At 39.2% G+C, this 24,414-nt stretch overlaps 1 protein-coding gene across 3 annotated transcripts; it reads right to left on the bottom strand.

Annotated features, from left to right (window-relative positions):
- Positions 1-591: 591 nt before the first annotated feature.
- rc3h1b (ring finger and CCCH-type domains 1b) lies at positions 592-23,014 on the bottom strand. 3 transcript variants are annotated; one of them, XM_079877171.1, is made up of 19 exons: positions 22,841-23,014; positions 20,388-20,839; positions 20,174-20,294; positions 17,649-17,888; positions 16,666-16,841; positions 16,279-16,479; positions 16,040-16,172; positions 15,275-15,506; positions 14,931-15,170; positions 13,245-13,441; positions 11,196-11,614; positions 9,551-9,706; positions 8,968-9,114; positions 8,658-8,871; positions 7,762-7,852; positions 7,556-7,646; positions 7,306-7,473; positions 7,076-7,170; positions 592-3,909 (listed from the first exon to the last, which is right to left on the bottom strand). In XM_079877171.1, exons 2-19 carry the CDS (start codon positions 20,616-20,618, stop codon positions 3,747-3,749), a joined length of 3,315 nt encoding a protein of 1,104 aa, XP_079733297.1. In that variant the 5' UTR covers positions 20,619-20,839; positions 22,841-23,014; the 3' UTR covers positions 592-3,746. The 3 variants fall into 3 exon arrangements, with proteins under 3 accessions (XP_079733297.1, XP_079733299.1, XP_079733298.1); XM_079877173.1 differs by having other exon boundaries at positions 7,306-7,446; XM_079877172.1 differs by having other exon boundaries at positions 7,762-7,849.
- Positions 23,015-24,414: the final 1,400 nt, after the last annotated feature.

Below are 24,414 nucleotides of genomic sequence, written 5' to 3'. Positions count from 1 at the left end.
TAAATCTTGTCCTCTAATATCCAGTTTCACCTCCCTCTCCTTTTAAACAAACAAAAAGCAGATTGTATTATACAAAAATGCAAACCAATTTTCACACAGTGAATTCTTTTACAAAGTCATAAAATGGCGTAATAATGGCTACATCCACATTGGAGTAAGATGGTTCTAAACATTCCTTAATGGAGTATAATATATATTTATATATAAAACCTTTCCTTGTTGAAATTGAGCCTGTACCTTAATTTAAGAGATTTTACAAGACAACTTGGAAGTAATCATAAAAAAGCCATTACATTTCCCAAAAAGTTAGGAATAAAACAAAACGACAAAAAATAAAGACAGCCATAACAGTGTTATAAGGTTCAAAATGAGTTAATTTGCATTTCATTTAAATGAATTCAACAGGTCTGTTCAAAACAGACACAATCCAGGCAGAGAAATGAATATCATCCATTAGGAACAGACCCATTCTCAAAGAAAATCACATTATTCTGCAATTTCTTTCTTGAGGAAAAAGAACCTCATGCACAAAACTGTAAATGAGCCTGACTGAGTCGTTTCCCATAAGTTGCAATGTGTGGATGGTTGACAATTTGTAAAACAAACAAAAAAAATATCCACGCCCGTAGTAATACGCTCAGTGAGATCACTGATCATTGGAAGGGAAAAAAAAGTTCTACAGCACCCAAGCAAGTGCTAAATATTAAATACAAGATAGCACATTCCCATACAATCCAAAGATTCAAATAGAGGCAGCATCCTGGCAGTGCATCACTGGAGAACGCCAACCGTCGCACAGCTTTGGGCACTCTGTGAAAGCCAAAAAAATCTCAACACACCTGCCAAACGCTGTCGTAGCAGCGATTAGCATTGCGAAACAGAACGCATGCGCCCCAACAAAAACGAAAGAAAACCCAATGCTAACCGAGCCGGAGACAGGAGCGTGTTAGCCAAGCTCCTAAAAATTGTATGGGAAACAGCTGGGAGGAGGAAAATAAACAGAAATCCTCACCTCTGTATAAAAGCCTTGCCATTCAACTACTCTTAGTCACGTTCATACGCCTCTATAGATGAGACGTCAAGATGAGCCGCTGGATTTAAACGCCTCCTGCTCACTTTTTAAGCAGTGAGCAATTGGTTTTTTTCCTCTTGTATAAATATAAATGGAATTCTCTGAGCGCATCATATCCTCCCGGTGTTAATGTTCCTAAAAATTTGAGGTGGCACATATTTGTGAGCAATATCTAGAAAGTTAAGTACATCTCTGGGTGAATCTCATGAAACCTGACGAGAACATGCCTGGAACATATTTCATCTCAAAATAACCACAATTTATTTTCATTTACATTTTCATTCAAATCAAGTACAATTCTCCATGCGTGTCGAATTTGGGGAGGTAGATGTGCTTGATTGTCATGAAAATGCTACAAACAAAACAAAAACATGTTTTATCTATCTACATTTTTGGGCGAAATGTGACATGGCATCTTCTCATGAGTTTCACTTGGTGGAAAGATCTAGCCTGACGTCAGATTCACCAGAAAGGAAACAAGCGGGAAACTCAGAAGCTAACGCTACGTGGCGCATTTCAGATCAGGCAAAGCCTCAACTAATTCATGAGATCTTCAACAGCGTGAAACGGAATCACTACGAGAATTCGGTTTCCTTGTCGAGGAGAGGGAGGAGGTAACAAATTTAGCATGGAGAAAGACGCCATCCTGGAGAATTTGCTCAGCGAGTTTTAAGTTTGAACCTCGACAGTAAGGTTGATGTCATCTCTGCGCGTCGGCACACCTCGACGAGTGCTTGAAAAAGGCTGCGTGTGCTCTTTCACGAGCAAGAACATCAAATAATGACCGTGACTACAAGTCATCGTAATAAGAGAAATCATCTATATCACCACGGGTATAGCACAAAAACCACAAAAGATTACACGTTAAGAGGTTGCACCCAAAATTGGAGCTGTATATCATAGTCGGTCTCAAGAGACTAGAACAAAATGTCACACGTGAAGAATGTCATCACTATAGGAAGACTTCAGACTTCAAATACTCGTTCTCTTCAATTACGGGGCCTTGTTTGGAAATTACGGTCGCTGTGTAAAAACAGGTTTAAGCCGAAGCAGGTTGATGAACTCAATGGGCCTCGATATCATGCAACGTTCGAGTCGCATTAAATTCAGCTCGTCTCATTTCTACAGAAATTCATAATCGTCTCTAATCGTCTAGAGTTGATTCCAAACTAATTTAGAGTTTATAAAGAGAAAGAGGAAACTTAAAAGACATTAAATAGCTCATCTATAATGAACATCTGTCTGGATTTTTATTTAAAGGGATAGTTAAGCCAAAAAATGTCTTTCAAAACCTGCATGACTGACATTATTCTGTGGAACGCAAAAGGTGATACTCTGAAAAACAGTTTTTGTCCTTTTTTTTAACATCTTGTTATACAGGTTTGGAACGGCATTAAGGTGAGTCGACGACAACATAATTTATTATTGGTTTAACTATGCCTTTAACAAATTTCTCACCAAAGCAAATTTCCAAAAACTTTTATCCGAGTGTCAAAACCGGAACGCACTCGATCAGCGCTACGGGACCCGGCGTTGTTGAAACTACGCACCCTGGTGTATTTCTTTGCAGCAATTTAGTGGCGAGACCCGAATATGCAAACTCGACCAGGAGAGCCAAATATGCAACTTCACAGAAGTTAGGGAAAACTGATGAAATTATTTCCTAATAGGCTGTAATCTTACGAAGACTGTGGCACTGGGAGAAACATAAATCATCCTGACCACCACAGAGCTCTGAAGAACACAAGGGAAGTGAAGTGTTGCACCTCCTCGACTAAAAAGCACACACTCATGGAAAACATGGAAAAAAGTGCTCATTTTTTAAAGACATCTGTTTGCATTCTATAAAACAGAATGCTTTAGATACGTGTCCCCACACATTTACAAATTCCTTAACAGTTATATAGCCAAACCATTGATTAAATGAAACCTGACAACTGATTATATATTTATATATAAAGATATATCATCTCTCTCGTCGCCCTTGTGTCATCCAGAGCCCAATCGAACTGCCTTACAGCGATATACTGCCACGGTCGAGCGTCATGTGAGGAGACCCGTGTTAACGGTCCATAAAAATGGATTCATAAAAGGTTCTCCATGCTACTTTAAACCTGGTGAGTCAGATCATATTCAAGGCTGCAGAGATCCAGGGAGTTGGAACGTTTCGACAGAGTCCCGACCGCACCGTCGCAAATCAGCGACTTGCCCCGATGCTACAAATAGTGCGTTCGATTCTCGTTTGTATTCCACTAGTTTGCGTCGTCCTGTCTGTGCTAGCTTTTGGGTTGACTGTCCTTTCTTGATATACTGGGAACACAACAAAGTAAGCATTATTCAGATGCCCTGGTTTCCAGGCGATGAGAAGTCATTAAAACAAAAAGCTCATTCACAGAACAAAAAGAAAGAAAATTTATATCACGGCAGATACTGCTCATTTTCTAAATAAAACAACAGAGAAGTTTGTGTCGTGCATGCATGTAGCAGCATGCAGGTGTGTGCGTGTTCGTGTGTGTCCCTCATATCAGCTCCGTCTGATTATTAAAAACGCATCTTGCAAAAACTCTTGAAACTGGTTGAATTAGTCAAGAGACAAATTTCAAAGCCCTCCGAGGAGGAAGATCGACCTCTGGAGAGGTTGTCTGCGTGTATGTGTGTGTGTGTGAATACACTCTTAAGAGCAAGAGTGAACGACCCCGTTCTTTTGAAGGTCTGAGCTACTCGCCGCTTGGTCAGCGGAGCAGAGGGAGAGAGACGACGTCTTATTGGCCAGCGAGAGCATAGATCCACCCATACTACTGGCTGGCTTCATGCCACTGGATCCATTAGACACCTCGCTGTTGGAGAGAAGGGGAACAGACAAGAGAGAGAATAAGTGTATTTGTGGAAACATTATTCAGACATGCCTACTGGCTAACAGCAACAGGAAAACACAACAAAAGAGGCTGTTTAAGTCTTTGCTGATGGTAGCTTAAGGGAATAGACTGCTGAGCCTGACAAGACTGACAAGTAACAATGTCAAGGTAAACGTGTAGAATGGAGACCGTTCAAACTAGGGCTGGATTTTGATAATCGATTAATCTATTATTTGTTCATAGCTTAAAATTAACTGCTCATGATTAACACAGAACTTATTAACATTATTATACAGCGTCTTTCACATTATATGACGTAGCAGACAACTAGCGGTCGGGTTTGCAGAGAATGCATCTGTAAGTCCTGAAGATGTGCAAGTGTCAGTTCAGTTATAGAATGCGGTTGTCACACTCACACTAAAACATAATGCTGCATTATGCAACCGTATTAAGCGATGTTGCCATACTAGATATTAGCATCTGCTCTATGGACTCCTGTTTAGTTAGAAACATAACTTGGGATTGGGGATGAACATAAACAGTGCAATGGATCAACGCATTCCACATTATTAAGTTGACATTGTTTCAACCCTAATTTTAGTCTAAATGATGTCATTTATTAAATACACCTGTTCAACTGCTTGTTAAAACAAAATATCTAATCGGCCAATCGTAAGGCAGCAACTCAGTGCATTTAGGCATGAAGACATGGGGTGTGTCTCAATCAGCTCTCAAGTTCATTGGTCAGGGCACTGATCAGAGAGTTAGGACATTTAAATCCTATCAGTGCACACAATGCACTGTGAAAAACAGGGAGCATTGATGCTCACTAGGTTCCCTTAAGTTCTGAAGCACGAAACAAATCACATAAGCCAACTAACTACACATTATGACACACAATAGATGTTTTTTTTTAAATACAAACCATTATTTAATTATATTTCAGCATAAACATACATTGCTAGAAAGGTAATCAACATAATCTAGCATTTATAATTAATTCAAAGCTAAAATGTTGCACAAATGTGTAACAAGCAAAGTATTTATCAATGTGCTTTAAATATCATTTTAAAAATAAATGTCAGAAAGATAACAGTTCTGCTGTTGTTCATAAATACCAGCAGTGATATTATACAATAAGGATGTTGTCATTTCGCTGGAAATCAGTGTCCCAATGTGTAGTGAGCCAGGGTCCTAACCAGTTCCCGAATTAGTGTACACGATATACTGATTCACGACCTAGGAAGCCTTGGGAGCTGATTGAGACGCACTCATAGTCGAGATGATCAAACTGAGCATCAGAATGGGAAAGAAAAGTGATTTAAGTGACTTTAAATTTGGCAGGGTTGTTGGTGCCAGACGGGCTGGTCTGAGTATTTCAGAAACTGCTGATCTACTGGGATTTTCACACACAACCATCTCTAGGGTTTACAGAGAATGGGCAGAAAAAGAGAGAATATCCAGTGAGCGGCAGTTCTGTGGGAGTAAATGCCTTGTTGATGCCAGAGGTCAGAGGAGAATGGCCAGACTGGTTCAGCTGACAGAAAGACAACAGAAACTCAAATAACCACTCGTGACAACCGAGGTCTGCAGAAGAGCATCTCTGAACGCACAACACGTCGAACCTTGAACACGCATGTCACAAAAGCTCAAATCATCTCAAACTGGTTTCTTGAACATGATAATAGCCCCTTTCACACAGCAATCCTGTTAAATTACTGTAAAATTGGCAGAATGACTTGCCAATCCCGGTAAAAATACAAAAATGCTGTTCACGCAAGCAACGGCATTCTGGCTTTTTACCGGTAACAAACCAGTCACACATCAGCTCCAAAATACCGGTAAATTCTGTGATGTCAGTCATCGGAAGTGATCTTTAAACGCCGCGCCGTTCTCTTCATTCGCCCACATGAGAAGCGCTTTAGCTTCTCTCTCTGTTCAATTTGACATCTGAGTGACAGGCATTAGGGGATAATCAAACAGAACTCATTTTTGCTCTTAAAAACACGAGACGCGCATAATAGTAACCGCAACGAATGGATGGAAAAGAAGGCTGGGCCTCGAGCGCAGCGCGTTGAAAAAAAAAAAAAATGTAAAATATGATCTTGTACATATTTAAATAGAAAAACTATTAAAAAGCTTACTGTAAACAGCGCTATGTAATCACGTCATCTCCATAAGAGCTTTATGATTGGCCCAAAGCAGACTTCTTACGTCAGCACGTTCTGACGTTGATCATACCGGCACATATGATTCAATCTGCGTTCACACAGAGCACATTATCGGTAATTTACTGGTAATGTTACAACTTCCCTTACTGGTAAATTGCCGGAACCTATTTACCGGTATTTTTGAAAAGGTCCTGTTCATACATGATCTGTTACCGGTAACTTACCAGTAAAGACTGTCTGTGTAAAAGGGGCTAATGAGTTCACTAAACTCAAATGGCCTCCACAGTCACCAGATCTCTTTGTGATGTGGAGGAACGGGAGATTCTCATCATGGATGTGCAGCCGACAAATCTGCAGTGATGCTTTCATGTCAATATGGACCAAAATCTCTGAGGAATGTTTCCAGCATCTTGTTGAATCTCTGCCACAAAGAACTAAGGCAGTTCTGAGGGCAAAATGTGTCCAACCTAGTACTAGCAAGGTCTACCTAATAAAGTGGCCGGTGTATATACATACATACACATATTTATAAATATACAGGCTACAGTACATAAAAAAAACAATAGCTTTAATTAAGACTGCAAATAATTATTTTGATAACTGACTAATCTAACAATATAAGAAATTATTAATTGACTATATGGGTGATTAATAAAATGAATTAAATAATAATAACGCCAACTTTACCTAAAAAAACAGGGTTGGTATCGGTACTTATATCATAAGAGAACGTACACATTACGTAACATTTATGTACATATTACGATACAGCACATCATCACGATTGGAGCCTAAGCTGCACCAAACTTCTAGACGAACTTTAATTAACGCTGCAAAAGATGCGAACACAACAGTCACACATGTCTGTCTACTGCATGCTTATGTAGAAAAACAACAGAAAAATAGTGTAGTGGAATAAAAAAACACATTGAGTAAATGGCTCCTTAAATAGCTGGCAAACAAGTTTCCTCACTCACCCCAGTGCTAAAGAGAGTTCCTCCAGCTGGGCTTTATGGTCAGGCTGCCCGTTCTCAGTGGCCTTCAGCTTGTACTCATGGGCCACCTGGTTCTCCTTCAATCATAAAAACAGCTTCAGTGAGCTCATACTAGAATGAATGAGCACTTCAACAAAAAAATAACCTCACAAAAACACTCATAACTGATACCATACTCTTCCTGTTTCACTAACAGTGGTTGTTTGACTCACAATGGCAATTTCTCGGGTTCTCTTTCCGATCTCTCGCTCTACGTGATGAAGCTCCAGGCTGAGCTGCTCACTGGACACAGTGCCACCTGAAGACCACTTCCCCCCGGCCGCGGGTTGAGACGCCAGCGCGCACGCCTCCCTCTGCAGGAGCATGGAGTTACTGGCAGCCTGGCAGATATTCATATTAATGACCATAAGACCAAAGTTTTTAGTTGTGAGTCATGAATTTAGACGAAAATTTCAAACACACCTCCATCCCGCGGGTCTGCTGACTGATCTGTTGGTTGACTTGCTGGAGCTCAATCTTGAGCTGCTCGCGTTCAGGGGCAGACATGGGCAGACTGGCAAAAACATGGAAAAAAAAAACAATGCTCAATATTCTTTTAACATTTTTGTTAGTAATTTCAGTGACGAGATCGACACTGTTCTGGAAGTGTAAAAGGCAAGGGTAAGTACCGCTCGCTGAAGTGTCCCTGAGAGTTGATGCTCTGGTGCTGAGGGTACGACGTTCCGCCCCATCCGCTGTGGCTTCCATACGGATAGTCTGCTGAGAGGAAAACAAACTTTACCAAAAATAAAACTACAACTGCTGAACAAGAAAGTCTACAGGAGCGGTCACATGATCACATCATTATTCATTGTTAATAGGTGTAGCGTTGTACGAAGTCAATTGAATCAAATTCTGATCTCTACTGATCATTCTTGAAGACTGGAAGAACATCACTCCTGCTTTATGGTTGGGAAATAACAATTGTTTTTGTATTAAAATCAGTTTACTTTTTTTTTTTTTATGGTGATCTTTTATAGTTAACAGCGCTGGAACTTCTGAACACTTTCACTAAGGCAGACCATACTGAAATACTCCAATAGTATTCCATGAACAAAATATGAGCAGTTTTTAAATGAATCAGTCAAAACAATATCACAAATGTATGGAAACTTGTTTCTGCCATGGAATAAAAAAAAATAAAAAAGGGTAATTGAGACTATTTATCTCTCAATTGCATGGTATAAAGTCACAATAACAACTTATAAATTCATAATCGCGTGATATTAAGTCGCGAAAAAAAGTCAGTTTTTCCCCCAGAATTGGACTTTACAACTCGCAATTGAGAGTTTATATCTCAAAATTGCTTTAAAAAGAAAATCAGAACTGTGAGTTTATATTACGCAATTCTATCATTATAACTTGCAATTGCGACTTTATATCATGCAATTGTGAGAAAAAGGTCAGAATTGTTTTAAAAAATTCTGTGGTGGAAGCTTCCATTCAAATGTACTGAAAAGTACTAAGAATTGTTAACTGCACCTTTCCATCCCTATGTATGACTATTATAAAGATCTCCAGTCACCTGTCATATGTTTGGAGCCCGAGACCTGTGAGGACGCCATGGCCTGTACAGGCCCAGTGGTCTGGTAACCCGTTTTAGAGGTACGTGAAATGGCACCAAAAGGAGACACTGTGGGCAGAGGACCAAAGGGAATGATGGGATCGTCGTCTTTGGCTTCCGCGGAGCGCCGCTGGGTGTCCAGTGGAGGTTCACGCAGAACTTTTCCCTCTGCATTCTGTTGTAGGAGAGTACAGGAAGGAAACCAATAAGACCCATTACTTACAGTCTCAGTTGATGTGTGGAAACACAAAGTGTGATGTAGATCACTTGCCATCATCTCCACAGCATTACTGACATCTTTTGGTTTAGCATCCTTGGAGCCAATGTATGATCCTATGGTGTCACATGACCACGGGGAATACTGCCCAGCATAGTCCGGCTCCCGACTTCCAAAGGCTTTAGAGCCGTCCTCCAAATACTGCAGACATTCAGAATTCAAAACTTACAAAGAGCAATGTTGAGCATTATATTATGGAGGCTTGTTTCCAGCACGGATTAAAAAAAACCTTTTTAATCTCACAATTCTTTATTTTCACTACTGCAAGTTTACATCTAGCAACTCTGTTTTTTTTGTTTGTTTCTGCCACGTAATAAAAAAAAAAGAAGTAATTGTGAGTAAAAATAAGCTAAATAGGTCAAATTCTCACAATTCTGACTTTTTTCCAACAATTACGAGTTTTCTCTCAAAAAAAAAAAATTCTCAGAATTGAGTTCATATTTCAGAATTGTGAGATAAAAAGTTGCAATGATCATTTTTATTTTTTTATTCCGAGGAGAAAATAAGCTTCAATGTTATATTCATGATCCATGATATAACTGCAAGCAAGCATTGGGGGATCTCGTTCAGGACTCACCTCCTGAGGGTAGTCGTTGGGGAACGGGTGTGTAGGAGTGGGGGAGGCAGCGAAGGGGGGAGGGGAGATGACTTTTCTCTCCTCCAGCTGGACAAGCAGCTCCTTGCGCCTGCGATGCAAGTCATCCAGACTGGGCTGAGAGCGGCTGTATGGATCCTGCCGAGGGAGAACATATAAACAACTGAATGGACTCGAGGTGCTTAAGGAAATCAGTGCAACAAGTACTCAGGTTAAATGATTTGGTATAAAAATGTTCTAAAAATGGGCAGAAATTAAGTTGTTTAAAATTATAAGTTGTACCTCTCAAATAACTTTAGACAACAAATTACACAATCACTAGAAAAGATTCACAAACACATTAGTTCATATGTTTTGTGAAGTGTTTGAATGTTTTTAGAGTGCTATTATTCATTCATTACATGTTGTCAAATTGACAACTAATAAAAGTCTCATTAACCTAAAATACACATCACAGTAATTATTTCTGGTTCATTTTGAATTAGATAAACTTTGCGGTTCGGTGAGGGATTCTTTTAGTTATGGCTTTGAACAATGCATGGATAACACACAGAGTCTGATTCAAACTGCTAACTTAAAAACAAGTTCAAGAGGGTTTCATAAATCCTTTTGACTGACTCAAATGAATCAGAGATTGCGGTTTGAGCTGCATTCTTTGTGAGGTGATATCATTTGCGGCCATTTTGGTCATGGCCAAACGAGAGTGCTACATATGTTTAAATCATTATTTCTGCATACTGCTGTCATGTTAGTTTTAGATAAAGCAAAGCTTTAGGCGTGAGCAAAATGGGTGTAATCATGTTCATTTACCTATTTCTACAACTTTATTTGAAACGTTATATGCATGCATATCAAGCAAGGAAAACTATTGTTTAGCATGAAAAAACTTTAAAGGGATAGTTCACTTTGAAATTAAATTTTGGTATGTTTTAGCTTACCTGAAGGGCATCCAAGATGTAGGTGTCTTTTTTTCAGCAGTAGTTTCAATTTTGATATTTTTAGGTCAAACCGTTCTTGTCTGACAGTCATATCATGCAGGTCTGTGGTCACGGTCTCAAAGAGCATGCACAGAGTCCAAATTAAAACAATTCCCCATCGTCCAAATTAAACAATTCCCCATCCTAAGTACACATTGATGGCCTAAGACACGAAACGAGCGGTTAATGCGAAATCTAGTGTATATATATCTATGCACCAGTCTGCGTACATGTCACACAGCAGGAAGCGCCCGCGCCCGCGCCCTCAGATCACTTAGACGTGGGTGTGTTATAAGAGGTAAAAACTATATAAATACTGTTCGTTTTCTCACACAAACCGCTCGTTTCGTGTCTTAGGCCATCAATGTGTACTTAGGATAGGGAATTGTTTAATTTGGACGATGGGGAATTGTTTTAATTTGGACGATGGGGAATTGTTTTAATTTGGACTCTGTGCATGCTCTTTGAGACCGTGACCATAGACCTGCATGGTATGACTGTCAGACAAGAACGGTTTGACCTAAAAATATCAAAATTGAAACTACTGTGGAAAAAAAGACACCTACATCTTGGATGCCCTTCAGGTAAACTAAAACATACCAAAATTTAATTTCAAAGTGAACTATCCCTTTAAGAAGAACAGAACTCACTCTTATGTGGGACCTCATTTGGTGCGGTCCAGCAGGATAGTACCCGTCCGGTGGGTATCTGTCTCTGGATGATGTCTCCTGGGGGTGGTACAGAGAGCCTGCAGCTCCTGATGGAGGTGGAGGCATAGCAGACGGGGGAACGTCCAAGGGAACCGGGCTCATCCTGACCAAGTCGTCTCTGGGAGGGGCAAACGGAGGCGGGGGAGCGGGATAGTGTCCGTGCCTGCGACTGTAATGGGGGGGTGGTCCATAGGTGTGGGCTGAGAAAGGGGGACCAGAGTGGTGGCCCTGATATTGGCTTTCTGGGCCGTAACCTTGGTAGGGCTCTGTGTAAGGTGGCACTGCAGACTCGCCCGGGGGAGGCGGGTTACGGATGTAGCGGGGAGACACATACTGTGGTTGGTATGGGTAGGGGTTGCCTGAAAGAAAACAAAGGTTATGAGCATTATGAAAAATCCAAATGCCCATTCACACTAAGACAAGTATTCATTCACAAATGTCATGCAATACATTTTAATTTGAATGAACAGCTGTTAATGCAATTGGTCAGACCAACACAAGCACTTGCATGCCGTCAATTTCACAGAGAGGTGTTTTAATCTCTCCTCCATCGCACTGCAAAGAATAGTGGCCAAACAATAATATTTGCATTTGGTAACATGAACAGATCCACTGCCATTACATAAAACTTTGACTTGATGGCGCTCACGAACAGACAATTTTGCTGAATTTCAGAGGAAGAATCCTGAAGCGGCTCTCTTGACTGTGTATTCTTGAATTTAGTCATGTTTGATAAACACCACAGTAAATAGAAAAAACTGAACGGCTGGTTGAAAACATGTAAATGGTGTTTGATTTTCTTCTCCGTGACAAGCAGGTGTCCTGAAACAGAGCGCGTTGTGTACCAGGGGTATTTCTGCCATTTTTTACACATTGGTCTGCGCAAGGCAAGGCAAGGCAAGTTTATTTATATAGCACATTTCATACACAATGGTAATTTAAAGTGCTTTACATAAAAAGAATCATAAAATAATCACAACAAGTGCACAGACAAATCGCATGCGAAATCATACCAAATGTTTGTGCCGAACATTCGTGTTGGGCCTTTAGAAGAAATTAGATGCATTTCTAGTCACAAATTACACAATAAATTGGTAACATATCAGTTATTAGCCAATATATTTTTAAATATATTAATTATATTTAATAAAATTAATTGTTCATTGTCATTTCTGCTATTTTTTTTAAACATTCACATCACCATCTAACGCTCATTCAAAAGTAAACCTTTAAAAACACTAATTTAATAAACTTGCTAAATGTAATATCTTGTTAAATTAATATCTATTATGCATACTGTACATTTTAATGTTGTGATTCTTAAATTTACTCGTAGCATTTACAATTGTTGATTTTAGTTTTTAGCATTTAATGTTTTGATCCGTTTATACAAATAAATACATTTGCAATTAAACTGAAGATTATGATTTACAGCTATTCATTAAACCCCAAGCTAACACAGTCATCAACTTGGAAGTCCTGATAAAAGAAAAAATATATATATTCCACTCAATCACTTAATCAATCTTCTGCATGTTAACATTTTATTTTGATTGGTTGATCGGCAGTACCCAGGGCCAGTTGCATTAACATTATGTTAAGCCTGTGTCTTAAGAACTAGTATGATCAACTAGAAGTTAGTTAGGGGTAATCAGTCTTACTGTTCGGTGTCAAATTAGACCAATCTACGTTTTTATGTTACTGACATAAAAAAGTTATTAACAATTTTAAAGAATAAAATTGGATGACTAACTTGTAAGACTAGTCTTAACAGTTTATGCAACTGGCCACAGAGTTCATCTGTTAAAGTCATACGATCTACTTAGGACACAGTATCAGATGAAAACTTCTTTACGATCAATTTTTGGTGAAACTCTGGGTGGCAACACTGGCACTAAAGACCTTCGAGAATCCCGGGAGACAATGAATGACAATATTCGTAATCTGTTCAGAGTTCAGACAACCATCCATATGAGCAAATGCACTAACCTGCTGGGTACTGAGTATCATACTGAGATCCCGAGGCAGGTCTGGCTGGCTCTGGGTAGAAGAGCTCGGGCTGTTGTTGAGAGTACATCTGTGGCGCACCTCTGGGCACGACCTGCACCTGCTTGGGCATGGGTAAGTGCTCCGCCCTGTGGTGAGGCACAGGGTGCGGTGTCAGGGTCAAGCCAGATTTATCCAAACTGAAGAGAAACAAGAGGCAGAAATGAGTCAGTGGTAACTTATGTTGTTCCTGTTAAAGCCAAACCTATTACAGGCCCTATTATTCAGTGATGCATCAAAATCGCAGAATCCTTACATAAAAATGGAATTTACCTTATAATGTGGAATGTCATAGAATTTGGCAAGTTTGGGCAAAAAAAATAAATAAAATAAATGTACCTCTCAAAATAATAACAATAATAAACAGGAAATTCAGACGACTATGGCAAAATTGGTATCTATTGTCTTGGCGTGACCCAAGTCATTTATTATGACGCCTTTCATTACAATAGGTAATGCTGCTCCAAATCTTAACCAGTTTCGTGACTTTTGGTCAAATTGTTCAGAAGTTATAAGCAGAGATGCAGCCTCACATCCATTTTGACATGATCTTCGTCGAATTCGTTCGGGAGTTTTTTGAGAACGGTTTGACAAATCAACTGGAATTTTCTTTAATTATTGAGTTTGTGTGTCAGCATGGTAGGAAGATGATCTGGTTAAATTTTTGTGAAAATCAGAGCATCGGTCTAGAAGGAGTTCGAAAGTAGGTTTTTGGAAAATTCAGAATGTTGGAAAAATTTTCATGATGGAAAATGACATCATTGGGTGCAATCGAAACGTCTTGGGTTTCTAGTCGTTACGGTTCAAACGTTGAGCAAAAACATGAGTTAAACACTCCAAAATTGCTATGGTTAATGTTCAGACTGTCCTCTATCAGAGTGCCAAATGTCACAACTTTTTACTATACAGTTCTATGGGCTGCCATAGACTCAAGAGCGGCAGGAGCAGCAAGAGAAAGAAGAAGAGGAAGACGACTAATGGATAAAACCTTCAGTGCTTGGCCCATAATAAAACAATTAATAAATGTTTTTATTTTTTATATTTTTATATGCACAAATTTTTTCCCATGTTTTAATTTTAACACTAAACTTCTGCTGTGCAGAACATTTTAAACGATTTAAAAGAACTGTTAATGCCTTCATTTGATTACCACCATTTTTGATCATTTTGTATTAAATCATAAATACAGAAAAATTAAAACAAAACAAAGAATTACTGGGGAAAACATATTATTTAAATGTAATTGTTAAAGTTTTAAGAATTCAATTAATTAGGCATGCTTTTTGATTATTAAGATTTAATTAAACCATTAAAATTGAATTGAGAAAAATTAAAAGAGAAAAAGATTCGGGGACATTTTTTTTTTATTATTGTTGTTGTTAAATTTGATAAGTTTCTGCTTTTTGGTTACTACAATTTTATTTGAACCATTAAAGCAGAGTTCAGAAAAATTTAAACTTTGAATTAACAAAAATTTGAAAAAAACAAACAAATAAAATAGAACTGAATTTGGGGAAAAATAAAACATTTTGCTGTTGCTGTTTGAGTCGAAAGAATTCAGATACTAAAGTCATGATAGAAAAGCAAGGAACGAGAAGTCAAACAAGGTTGACGAAATCAAATGCTTACGAGTCAGGTGGCGACCCAGGGGCACTGTGGCTAGAGCCATCCATCTTGGGCTTGAGTAAGAGCTCATACGTGGAGGGGTCTGTGCCTCTGGGGATGAGCTGGGGAAGAGGCGTCCCAGGACCAGCTACAATGCCGTTGGTAAGGGCCTTTCGCCCAGGCTCCAGCGGGATCACCTCCTCAGGCAGCAGGCCAGGGGAACAGGGCACTCGCGCAGCAAGACGTTTGTTCATTTTCCGGTACCTGTAACGCAAAAACAACAAAAGAGATTCTCATTATAATGTATGGGTTTTTTTTTTTGTTTGTTTTTTTTTACCTGACATGCAAGATTTTACAACATCACTCACTTTTCCAGCTCCTCCTGAGAATGAGCGAATGTGCAGCTAGCTCCTCTGGGACAGCCTCCTTTCTGCTTCATGTCTCTGCACATGTACGTCTTGTATTTGCTGTGCTGGGGAGGCTGCTGCGTGTCGGCGCCCTTCTTGCTGTGGTTCTGGATGAAGTCCACTAGGCCGTGCACCACCGTCTTTACCGCCACCAGCCCCTTCTCCAGCTGCTCCCAGGTGGGAGGAGGAGCATCTGAATAAAGACCAATCAAAGCAAAAATAAATCTACAGTAGATTTAGTCGACTGAAATCTAACAGGTTTAGTTAAATTAAATATAATTAATCCTTATTAAAGAGCAGTGAATGCTTTACTTTTCCTTTTGTTGTTTGATCAATATGAAGGGCAATGACAGCATTAGGTTTATTACGCTCTGTCACTTTAAGACCGAATGCGTGGATCCAAATGCACATCCGATATTCTCACAAAGGTTTACGTTCTAAAAAGACATAACCGACTGCGTGAATACTCTCCAAAACTGATATTTACACAAAGTTGTGTGTATTTGTCCATTCAGATGCGAAAAAGAGCTCAATTCTAGTTTTTGTCATTTAAAACTGTTTTTATTTAGTTATCGTCTCGTTTTCATCTGTGCAAACATGTCGTTGATGAAAATCAACAAAATTAACACTGATTTAAAGGGGGGTACGACATAAAAATTGAGAACCACTGGTATAACACAAATATGCTCAGTCCATCATAATGGGTTGGTCTGTCTTTTAGCAAACCTGGACTGGGGTCGATGTTAGCGAGCAACTCGAGGTGAGGTCTTAGCCGGTTGAGATTGGCAGGGTCCCCCGTCCTCTGCAGTGCGATGGTCAGCTCCTGCACGCTCTGAGCAAAGGATGCTGGGGTCTGCAACTGAAAGAGAAGCATCTCCATCCATTATTCTGAGACATAATTCTATTTCTGGAATTTGAAAGGATGCAGGAAATTCTCAAGCCGTGCAGACAGACGGGCGTCACACCTTGTCAATGATGGACTGCATGTGTGACTTATGAGACTGATCTCCATACAGCAGAGAGGACCACTGATCAGGGGCGATGCGGAGCCCTCCCTCCATTGCGATTTGAACGATTTGAGAGTCGTGTTCCCGCCGAAGTGCCTCGTACGTGCGGAACTCCTCTTTCAACTGCATTAGCGATGAATCCTCATCTCTCTTAGTCACCTACGATTCACAAGAGACTCAACTGAAACCTCTGAGCAGCAGCTGTTAATCTTATTGCAAATAAGCTGTTATGGTCATGAATTAACTCCCATCAGATCTGAATTACAAAAGAAAAACTACAGTCAAACTCGTAAGATGCATGTAAACAGCTCGGGTGAGATCGAGTGCAAAATAGAGGACAGCTACCTTGAAGCAGGAGGCACGGTAGAGGAGCTGAACTACATGTCCAATACTGGTTTTGGAGGCCTGAGGAAATCTCGGTTCAAGTCTCTGGACCACAAAGAGGACCAGAACCTTCCTAGAAAGAGCGGATCCGTCTTCCAAGGCCAACAGCACCAGCTTTAGTGCCTCCTCCTGCATGGCTGTTGATAAAAAAAAACAAAAAAGGGCAGACATAAGACAACAGAACTCTACAAATAGGTTAAATGAAGAATTAAGGCCTGTTCACACCAGGACAAATATTCACTGTGAAATTCTGTTGAGATAACTTAATTTTTTAACTATTATTACATCTTTCTAGACTGACATGGACAATTTTGTTTTGTTTTGTTTTGCAGAGAGGTGTTCTAATCTCTTTTCCATCACTCTGTGACGAAACTGACCAATAAGATTCATGCTTTTGATCCCATTCCATAAATATTTGACTTGATGGTGCTCACGAACAGTCTATTTTGATCAGCGACAATGAATAGACCCTTTTCAGACTGTGATGACGTGTTTACACAGTTATTAACATCAGAAATCTATCTAAAATAAATTTGTATTTAAATGTACATTAATAACTCTATACTTTATGTTCTATTACCTTGGCATAGAAATACAACAGCTAAGGTAGTAACAGCAAATTTTGACATTGTTCTCTCTTCTGACCATGGTAATCAATCTCTCGATATATTTTTCCTCTTTTTGTAAAGCCACATTTGTTGTTTTTTCCATTCACTACAACAGAATTATACCAAACTATGGATACTTCCGCTTTTGAGAACACTGGAAATGTGAAAAAGGGTCCATAGCAGAGGAAGAATTCATAAGGACTCTTTTGCTCTCTATTCTTGTACTCATTAGATATTTGTTTTTTTAATGCACTGGAATGTACAGACAAATCAAATCAAAATTTCCGTGGCAAACATTTATGTTGGTGTGAATAGGTTTTTAAAGTGTCATCTTACCGGGGCCCAGGAACTGGCAACCCCTGGCTCTCACGGCAGCCCACAGGTTGGAGGAGAGCTGCTGGGGGTTTTGGTGCTGCAGAATGAGCTCCGTAACTGTTCTTTCGCCCAGAGAGCGGGCCGCCCGCATGGCCCTGACCCGTCCTTCCTCTTCCACCAGCTGACAGTGCACCAGAGTCACCAGCTTCCTCTGCATGGGGCGGCTCAGCATGCTCTGAGCAGCATTACTCAACCCCACTCCTAAAATATGATTTAAAAAAATGATTTGGTCATGCTCATTACACTGGCTTAAAGTTGGCATTAAATGAAAATTCACCCTATCTGCCTTCTATATATGGATGGGGGTTGTTATTTATGAAACTTACATTACATTGCTACTTTAAAGGGGTCATATAATGGTACATGCACTTTTACAAGTTGATTGTACTGAAATGTGTGTTGGCAGTGCCTGTACACAACCATCATAAAATGATAAAAATCCATCCAGTGTTTTTTTTTTAATCTTCTAATATGTTTCCTCCCATCTCAAATCAAGCTGTTCGATTTTGTGACGTCACAAAATCGACGCCCCTCCCACAATGGTTGATTGACAGCAGCGTTTCAACACAGACCCGCCCTCGTGAGCCGACCAGCGCGTTCATTGTTGATAGCTGGAGCACTGAGTAGAATGGCGTCTAAGCGATTGTGATGTTCTGTTCTTGGGTGTAATAACGAACACATCAGTCATTTTGATGTTCCTAAATCCGTACAGCTGAAGATGCAGTGGCTGAGTTTGTTTTCGAAGGGAATATTCCCCACGATCAACGTCAATGCTTTCATGTTTGCGCGAATCATTTCACCAGACTGCTTTACAAACGAGGGTCAGTATAAAGCTGATTATTTGCTAAGAAGCTGCTCCTGAAAAACAGTGTAACATTTTATTGACCTTTATATTAATCTTTATATTAATCTTTGCAAATCGCTTGCACGCTTCACAATGAATGCGGCTATTTTTACACTCAGGGTACATTACGGCATGTTTTCTATGTACAACGTTCTCAATATAATTCATAATCCCACGATTATAATGAACGACCCGTTATGGTTATTGTGTTTGTGTTACTACAAGCGGTGTACGCACAGAACAGAGGGGCGGGGTGAGCAAAGCTCATTATCATTTAAAGACACATGCACTTAAACGGCGTGCTGAAAACAGAGCTGTTTTTGACCAGGTAAAATGAGTGTTTTCTTACAATACTAATGAGAATTTTTAGTTAAAGTATATTACAAACTTTTAATTTAGACCCTAAAGAATCATATTAGCTTGTACAAAAATGACATTATATGACCCCTTTAAAGTATTGATGCACTGTAATTTTGGCAACCAAAAATTATCGTTTTACAAAATAAAAAAATTCGGGAAATGGTTTTGGAGGGCCAAAATCATTGACTAAAAAAGTGACTTTTAATTAGCGCTTCTCAGATGATGCATTTTGACTGTCAGCATCTATGTTACATGTATAAGCTTCAACAGGTAAACATGTCATCACTATGTCGAACCAATATTGACTTTTAAATCTCAAGATCAATCTTTTATGACAATTCACACTGCACGATTTTCACATGCTGACAGTTTTTGCGAAACCGCCAACAAATGCCTGAAATCGGAGGCAAATCGGTGCTCGTTCATGCAAGTGACGATAACGCAGTGGGAATTATCAAAGACGCGATCTGAGATAATCGCTGATTTATCTAAACCGTGAGATATTTGGCATGCTAAATATCTGGACCTGTCGGTGATTCAAAATCCTGCTGTGTGAAATATGACCAGCAGCCAATGAGAGAGCAAGATACAGGGCAGCGGGATGTTCGGGGAGGAGTTATAGACCACAAAATCAGTATCTTAATATATTTACAAATATATCAAACAGAAACAAAGCACAAACATTTGATTAAAAAGCTGCAATAGCAACACATTGCAAAATTATTTATTTACCTCCAACTTTCTTTGCAGAACACACAATCCTTGCTCCCCATGTCTCCCCAACCATTTCCTCCTCCATAATCTTTTTTCTTTTTCTCCTTTTCAGCGCACAGACGATTTGGATCGCAAGCTTCTTGCGGTATATCATTTTTAATATCAATCCCGGTCTAACGCACGTGTGATCTAGCGTTATTTCCTTGTCACTTCTCGCGTGTATTTGGTTGTGAAACGTAGTTTGCGGACCAGACAGAGTTGTCGATTCTTCCTATTGTAAAGGCATGCATGTGTAACCCCCCGTCGCCGATCCATTGTGCAGTGTGCACACAGCAGCAACTGAACGCTACCCAGATAGTCGTGCAGTGTGAAAAGAACAGTGATCGGAGTTTGAAAATAGCGCAGTGTGAACTCGGCATTAGTCTACGCTGTTTACTGTTGATGTGTGAATAAAAATTGTAGCATGCCTGCCATTCAATTTTTTTTTTTTTTTGATTTTTCAATAAAATGAAAACATTCATTTTAGTGCACCGCTACTTTAAAGACCATATGAGAGCATGTCAGGTACCTCGTGCACTGCTGAGGGGTTTGAGGTAGAGGGCCAGCTCCTCAACGCACTGCCGAGCCTCATCATAATGCTTGGTGTCCTCTGGGCACGCAATGAGTGCCACAGGTTGCTGTTTGGGCACCTGAAACAAAAAGACAAATGAAATGAAGCACACAGTGAGAGATCTGAAAGACTACGATTACGCTGCTTGGTAAAATCGGTCGAAACGCCCCACCTGACCCCCAACCAGCTGTAGCAGGGCCGAGTTGACGGGCAGCTGCTCGATGTCGGTGTTGATGGCCGTCTGGTCAAAGGGACAGGCCTTGCGATGAAGCTTGTTGAGGCACATCTTGCAAACAGTGTGGCCGCAACCCAGACTGATGGGCCGACGCACTGTCTCCTCGAACGTCTGGGTGCATATGGGGCACAGTAAAAACTCTGTCCATTGTGGAGCTTGTACAGGCATTGTAGCGAGGTTGTTCTACATGTAAACAAGGGTGGGGGCGCTTCTCCTGGGTGTGCGTGCAGGTGTATGTGTGATTGGGTATGTCATTTAACAAAAAGGAAATAATAGATGGGGGGGGGGGATGAAAGATTCCACTGGAATCAAAAAATCTTCTGAACACAGGAGTTCTTAAATAAGTTCACACGTCCCGGGTGATCATCACATGGTGTGAAACCTGAAACCTGGAACAAAAGAGATGCCGTTGATGAATAATCTGACACATATGGAAATTAGGAAACAATATCTTTACTGTCATGATACACATTAACCAACACAGTTATGCAGTTAAATACAGTAACCGACTGGCTTATTGAAGATCAACCACGTCTGACTAGTTTAAACATTTATTATAAGATGACATTCTTTAAAAAGTCTTTCCCTAGTTTCTGAAAAGAATTTTGTCAAGGAATATTACATTGAGCGATTATTACGGCAAGACACTACAGGCAAAACCATTGTTTTTATTTAGTTTTTCCATGCTATTTTACTTCCAAAATTACACATTTAAGTGTTCATTACACTTTATCTAATTGCATCTGTAGACTTTTAAATTACAATAGCTATCTTTAAAAGCTGTTTGCTCAAAGTTCGAAATCTCAACTTCAGAAGCATTTACATACAACAAACTTTAAAGGGATAGTTCACCCAAAAATGAAAATTGTCACCATTTACTCACCCTGAAGTTGTTCCAAACCTGTTTCTTTCAGAGTTTCTTTCTTCTGTTGAACACAAAAGAAGATATTTTAAAGAACGTTGGCAACCAGACAGTTGACGGTAGCCACTGACTTCCAAAGTAGGAAAACAAAACACTATGGAAGTAAATGGGTGCCGTCAACTGTCTGGTTACCAGCAACCTTAAAAATATCTTCTTTTGTGTTCAACAGAAGAAAGAAACTCAGGTTTGGAACAACTTGAGGGGGGAGTAAATGATGAAAAGTTTGACAACATTTTCATTTTTGGTTGAACGATCACTTAACAGGTTTTTTTTTCTATCTATAGTCTGAAGGTTTTTACAGAGGTGGTTATTCATATATAATTTGCCAGATTTACATATACAATTTTATTCACTAAAATACATGATGGAAATGTATTTTTGTCAGACGATTATTTTCTGACAAACGGAGTGATGAAAAGAGAAGAAATCCAAAATTCCCACAGTAAAAACATTTAAATCTAATATGACAAAATGAACCAGGCTTTATCCCATGTTCAGATTTGTGTGCTTATATATATATATAAGTATCTATTAGTTACAATTAAGACTATTCACCTGTGGTGTACACAGAGACTAACGTTACCCTCGTCTGTCAATAAACTTAACTTCATGTAGTTTAAGCAATTCTGAAAGTATAAGCGTTACATGAACTCGTTTGATAGACACACTAACCCCATTTACCTGCCACAAATAATCCAAATTGATTAACAGATTAATATTGTGTTCTCCACTGTCCATCTCAATTAGCTATCAAGCTAACACAATGTTCGCTGGCTCTTGTGTCTATCTGGGCTGAATACGCTAGCAGCAAATACGCCCTCTTTTCATTCCTAACAGGGATTGTAAGCATAGAAAAAGAATTAAACAGACTCAAATTTGTGCTAATGTGAGATTGAGAGGTTATAAATGCGAAATATACGATGTGTTTATGCTAAACCTCAAGATATCCCGCGATTATGTAACACAGCAACCGCTGAACCTGACCAAAACACTAGATTATTATCCAGCCAACTGTCAAAACACTGCAGCGGAATCATGACATGTGGTAAGAATAGATGCAAATGCATAATCACGTGGATTACTGTAAACGGCTATTTTTGTAAACGGAGGCCCGTGTAAACACAGCTTTCAGTTTAGCAACCTAAGCTAAATAACGTTAGCTAAGTTACACTGGCTAACGAAATTGCTATTTCAATCGAATACACCGCTTGAATCAAATTTACTGGCAAAGACAACGCCAAAAACTAGATGTTGCACGGACGAACCACCGATCAAGCCCCCGTGCTGACCGAAAAATAGCTCAAGCCGAAGCTACACAAGGCTAGCCGGGCGGCTAAATGCTGCAATCGTGCTACCAGATTAGCCGTTAGCCAGCCGTGTGCGGTCCACACCCAGAAACTAACACATAATACACGCAAAACCCGCTGTTCTGCATCCCACAGGCGCAAGACAACAAATGCACACTCACTCGCTCATTCTTTACTGAGTATCAGCTATCTTCATCTTTTCTTAAGAAAACGCTTGGTTATTTCCTCGGTCGCCATGTCGACCGTTATAACGGGTTGCCGAAGTAGTTCGGGAGTTCCTCGCGCACAACTACCAGCAGAGGCAGCGCTCGAGTTCACCGAGGCGGAGAAGAATGAGTGAGTGGCGGGGCGCCCCCTGTGGCCGAGCAGCGCGCTGAAAACACGCGACACAAAATCATGCCTGGGCAAATCATGGCATACACAGTTCATAATTATAAGAAAGATTAGGTAAAAATTGATATACTACGTCATAATTATGACAGAAAAGTCATATTTATTAGAAAAAGTCACAATTATGACAAACGAAATTATTGCATACTAAAGTCATATTTATCCGATAAAAAAGTTGACTAGTATTAGAAGAAAAGTCTAAATTCTAACCTACCATGCCTAAATGTCATTATTCGAACATGAAAATTTAAATTATGACATAGAAAGTCATTATGATATGAAAGTCGAAATTATGACAAAAGTAACATAAACAGATGGAATTACTTTTTATTAGAAAAACTGTGGAAATTATAACATACTGAGTCATAATTGTGACAGAAAATTAATATTTATGAGAAAAGAAGTCACAATTATTACATAAACAGATGAAATTTACATATAGTGTCATATTTATAAGATTAAACAGTGACATTATGACATAAAAAGTCATAAGTAGGCCTATTAGATGAAATTCGAACCTACCAAGTCATAATTATGACAGCCTTAATGTCATTATTCGAACATGAAAACTGAAATGATGACAGACATTATAAGATGAAAGTCGAAATTATGACAAAATGTAGGCTAGACATAAACAGATTAAATTATGGCAAAGTCATTTTTATTAGATAAAAAGACATGACATAAGTCATAATTATGGCATAAAAGTCAATTGGAACATACAAATGGAAATTATGACATCAAAGGTCATTATGAGATAAAAGTCGAAATTATGTAATAAAGATTAAATTAAGACCAAAAAAGAAAAATTATGACATAAAATGATGAAATTGTGAAATTTATAAGATGAACGTGGGAACTGACATAAAACACAAAATAATGACAGTCTACAATTATGAAATTACAACATGAAAGGTTGCAATAACAAACCAAATCATAATTGTGACTTTTTATATCTTAACTGTGACTTTTTAATGACTTTTGACATGAAGAGTCATAATTAATGACAGACTAAGTATAAAAATATTTAATTTTTTATTTTTAATATCATATTTTTTACTTTTTTATCCCCTTATGTGACAGAAATGTACTTCCATATGAATCTGTTGCTTTTTTATTTATTTATTATTATTTTTAATCATGATGGTTTCCACACTTTTTCACATAGACAGAGTTCAGGCGTAATACAGTTGTCACACTGTGATTATTTCCCTTCTCTCAGATGTCATCATGTTCATTCGTGTTCACATTCACATTAGCATCCTCTCTCTCTCTCTCTCTCTCTCTCTCTCTCTCTCTCTCTCGCTCTCTCTCTCTCTCTCGCTCTCTCTCTCTCTCTGTGGAA

Source organism: Squalius cephalus, assembly GCF_949319135.1.
Source record: "Squalius cephalus genome assembly, chromosome: 7".
In the NCBI taxonomy this organism is placed as follows: Eukaryota; Metazoa; Chordata; class Actinopteri; order Cypriniformes; family Leuciscidae; genus Squalius; species Squalius cephalus.
The sequence above is the reverse complement of the archived record's forward strand: the minus strand, read 5'-3'. Positions and strand labels throughout refer to the sequence as shown.

Coding starts and splice junctions, on each gene's coding strand:
- rc3h1b (XM_079877171.1), bottom strand. CDS start 20,618: ATGCCTGTACAAGCTCCACAATGGACAGAGTTTTTACTGTGCCCCATA. Junction 17,889..20,173: donor ACCCCTCAGCAGTGCACGAG/GTACCTGACATG, acceptor ATCATATTTTAG/GAGTGGGGTTGAGTAATGCT. Junction 9,115..9,550: donor CCAACGACTACCCTCAGGAG/GTGAGTCCTGAA, acceptor GAATGTCTGCAG/TATTTGGAGGACGGCTCTAA.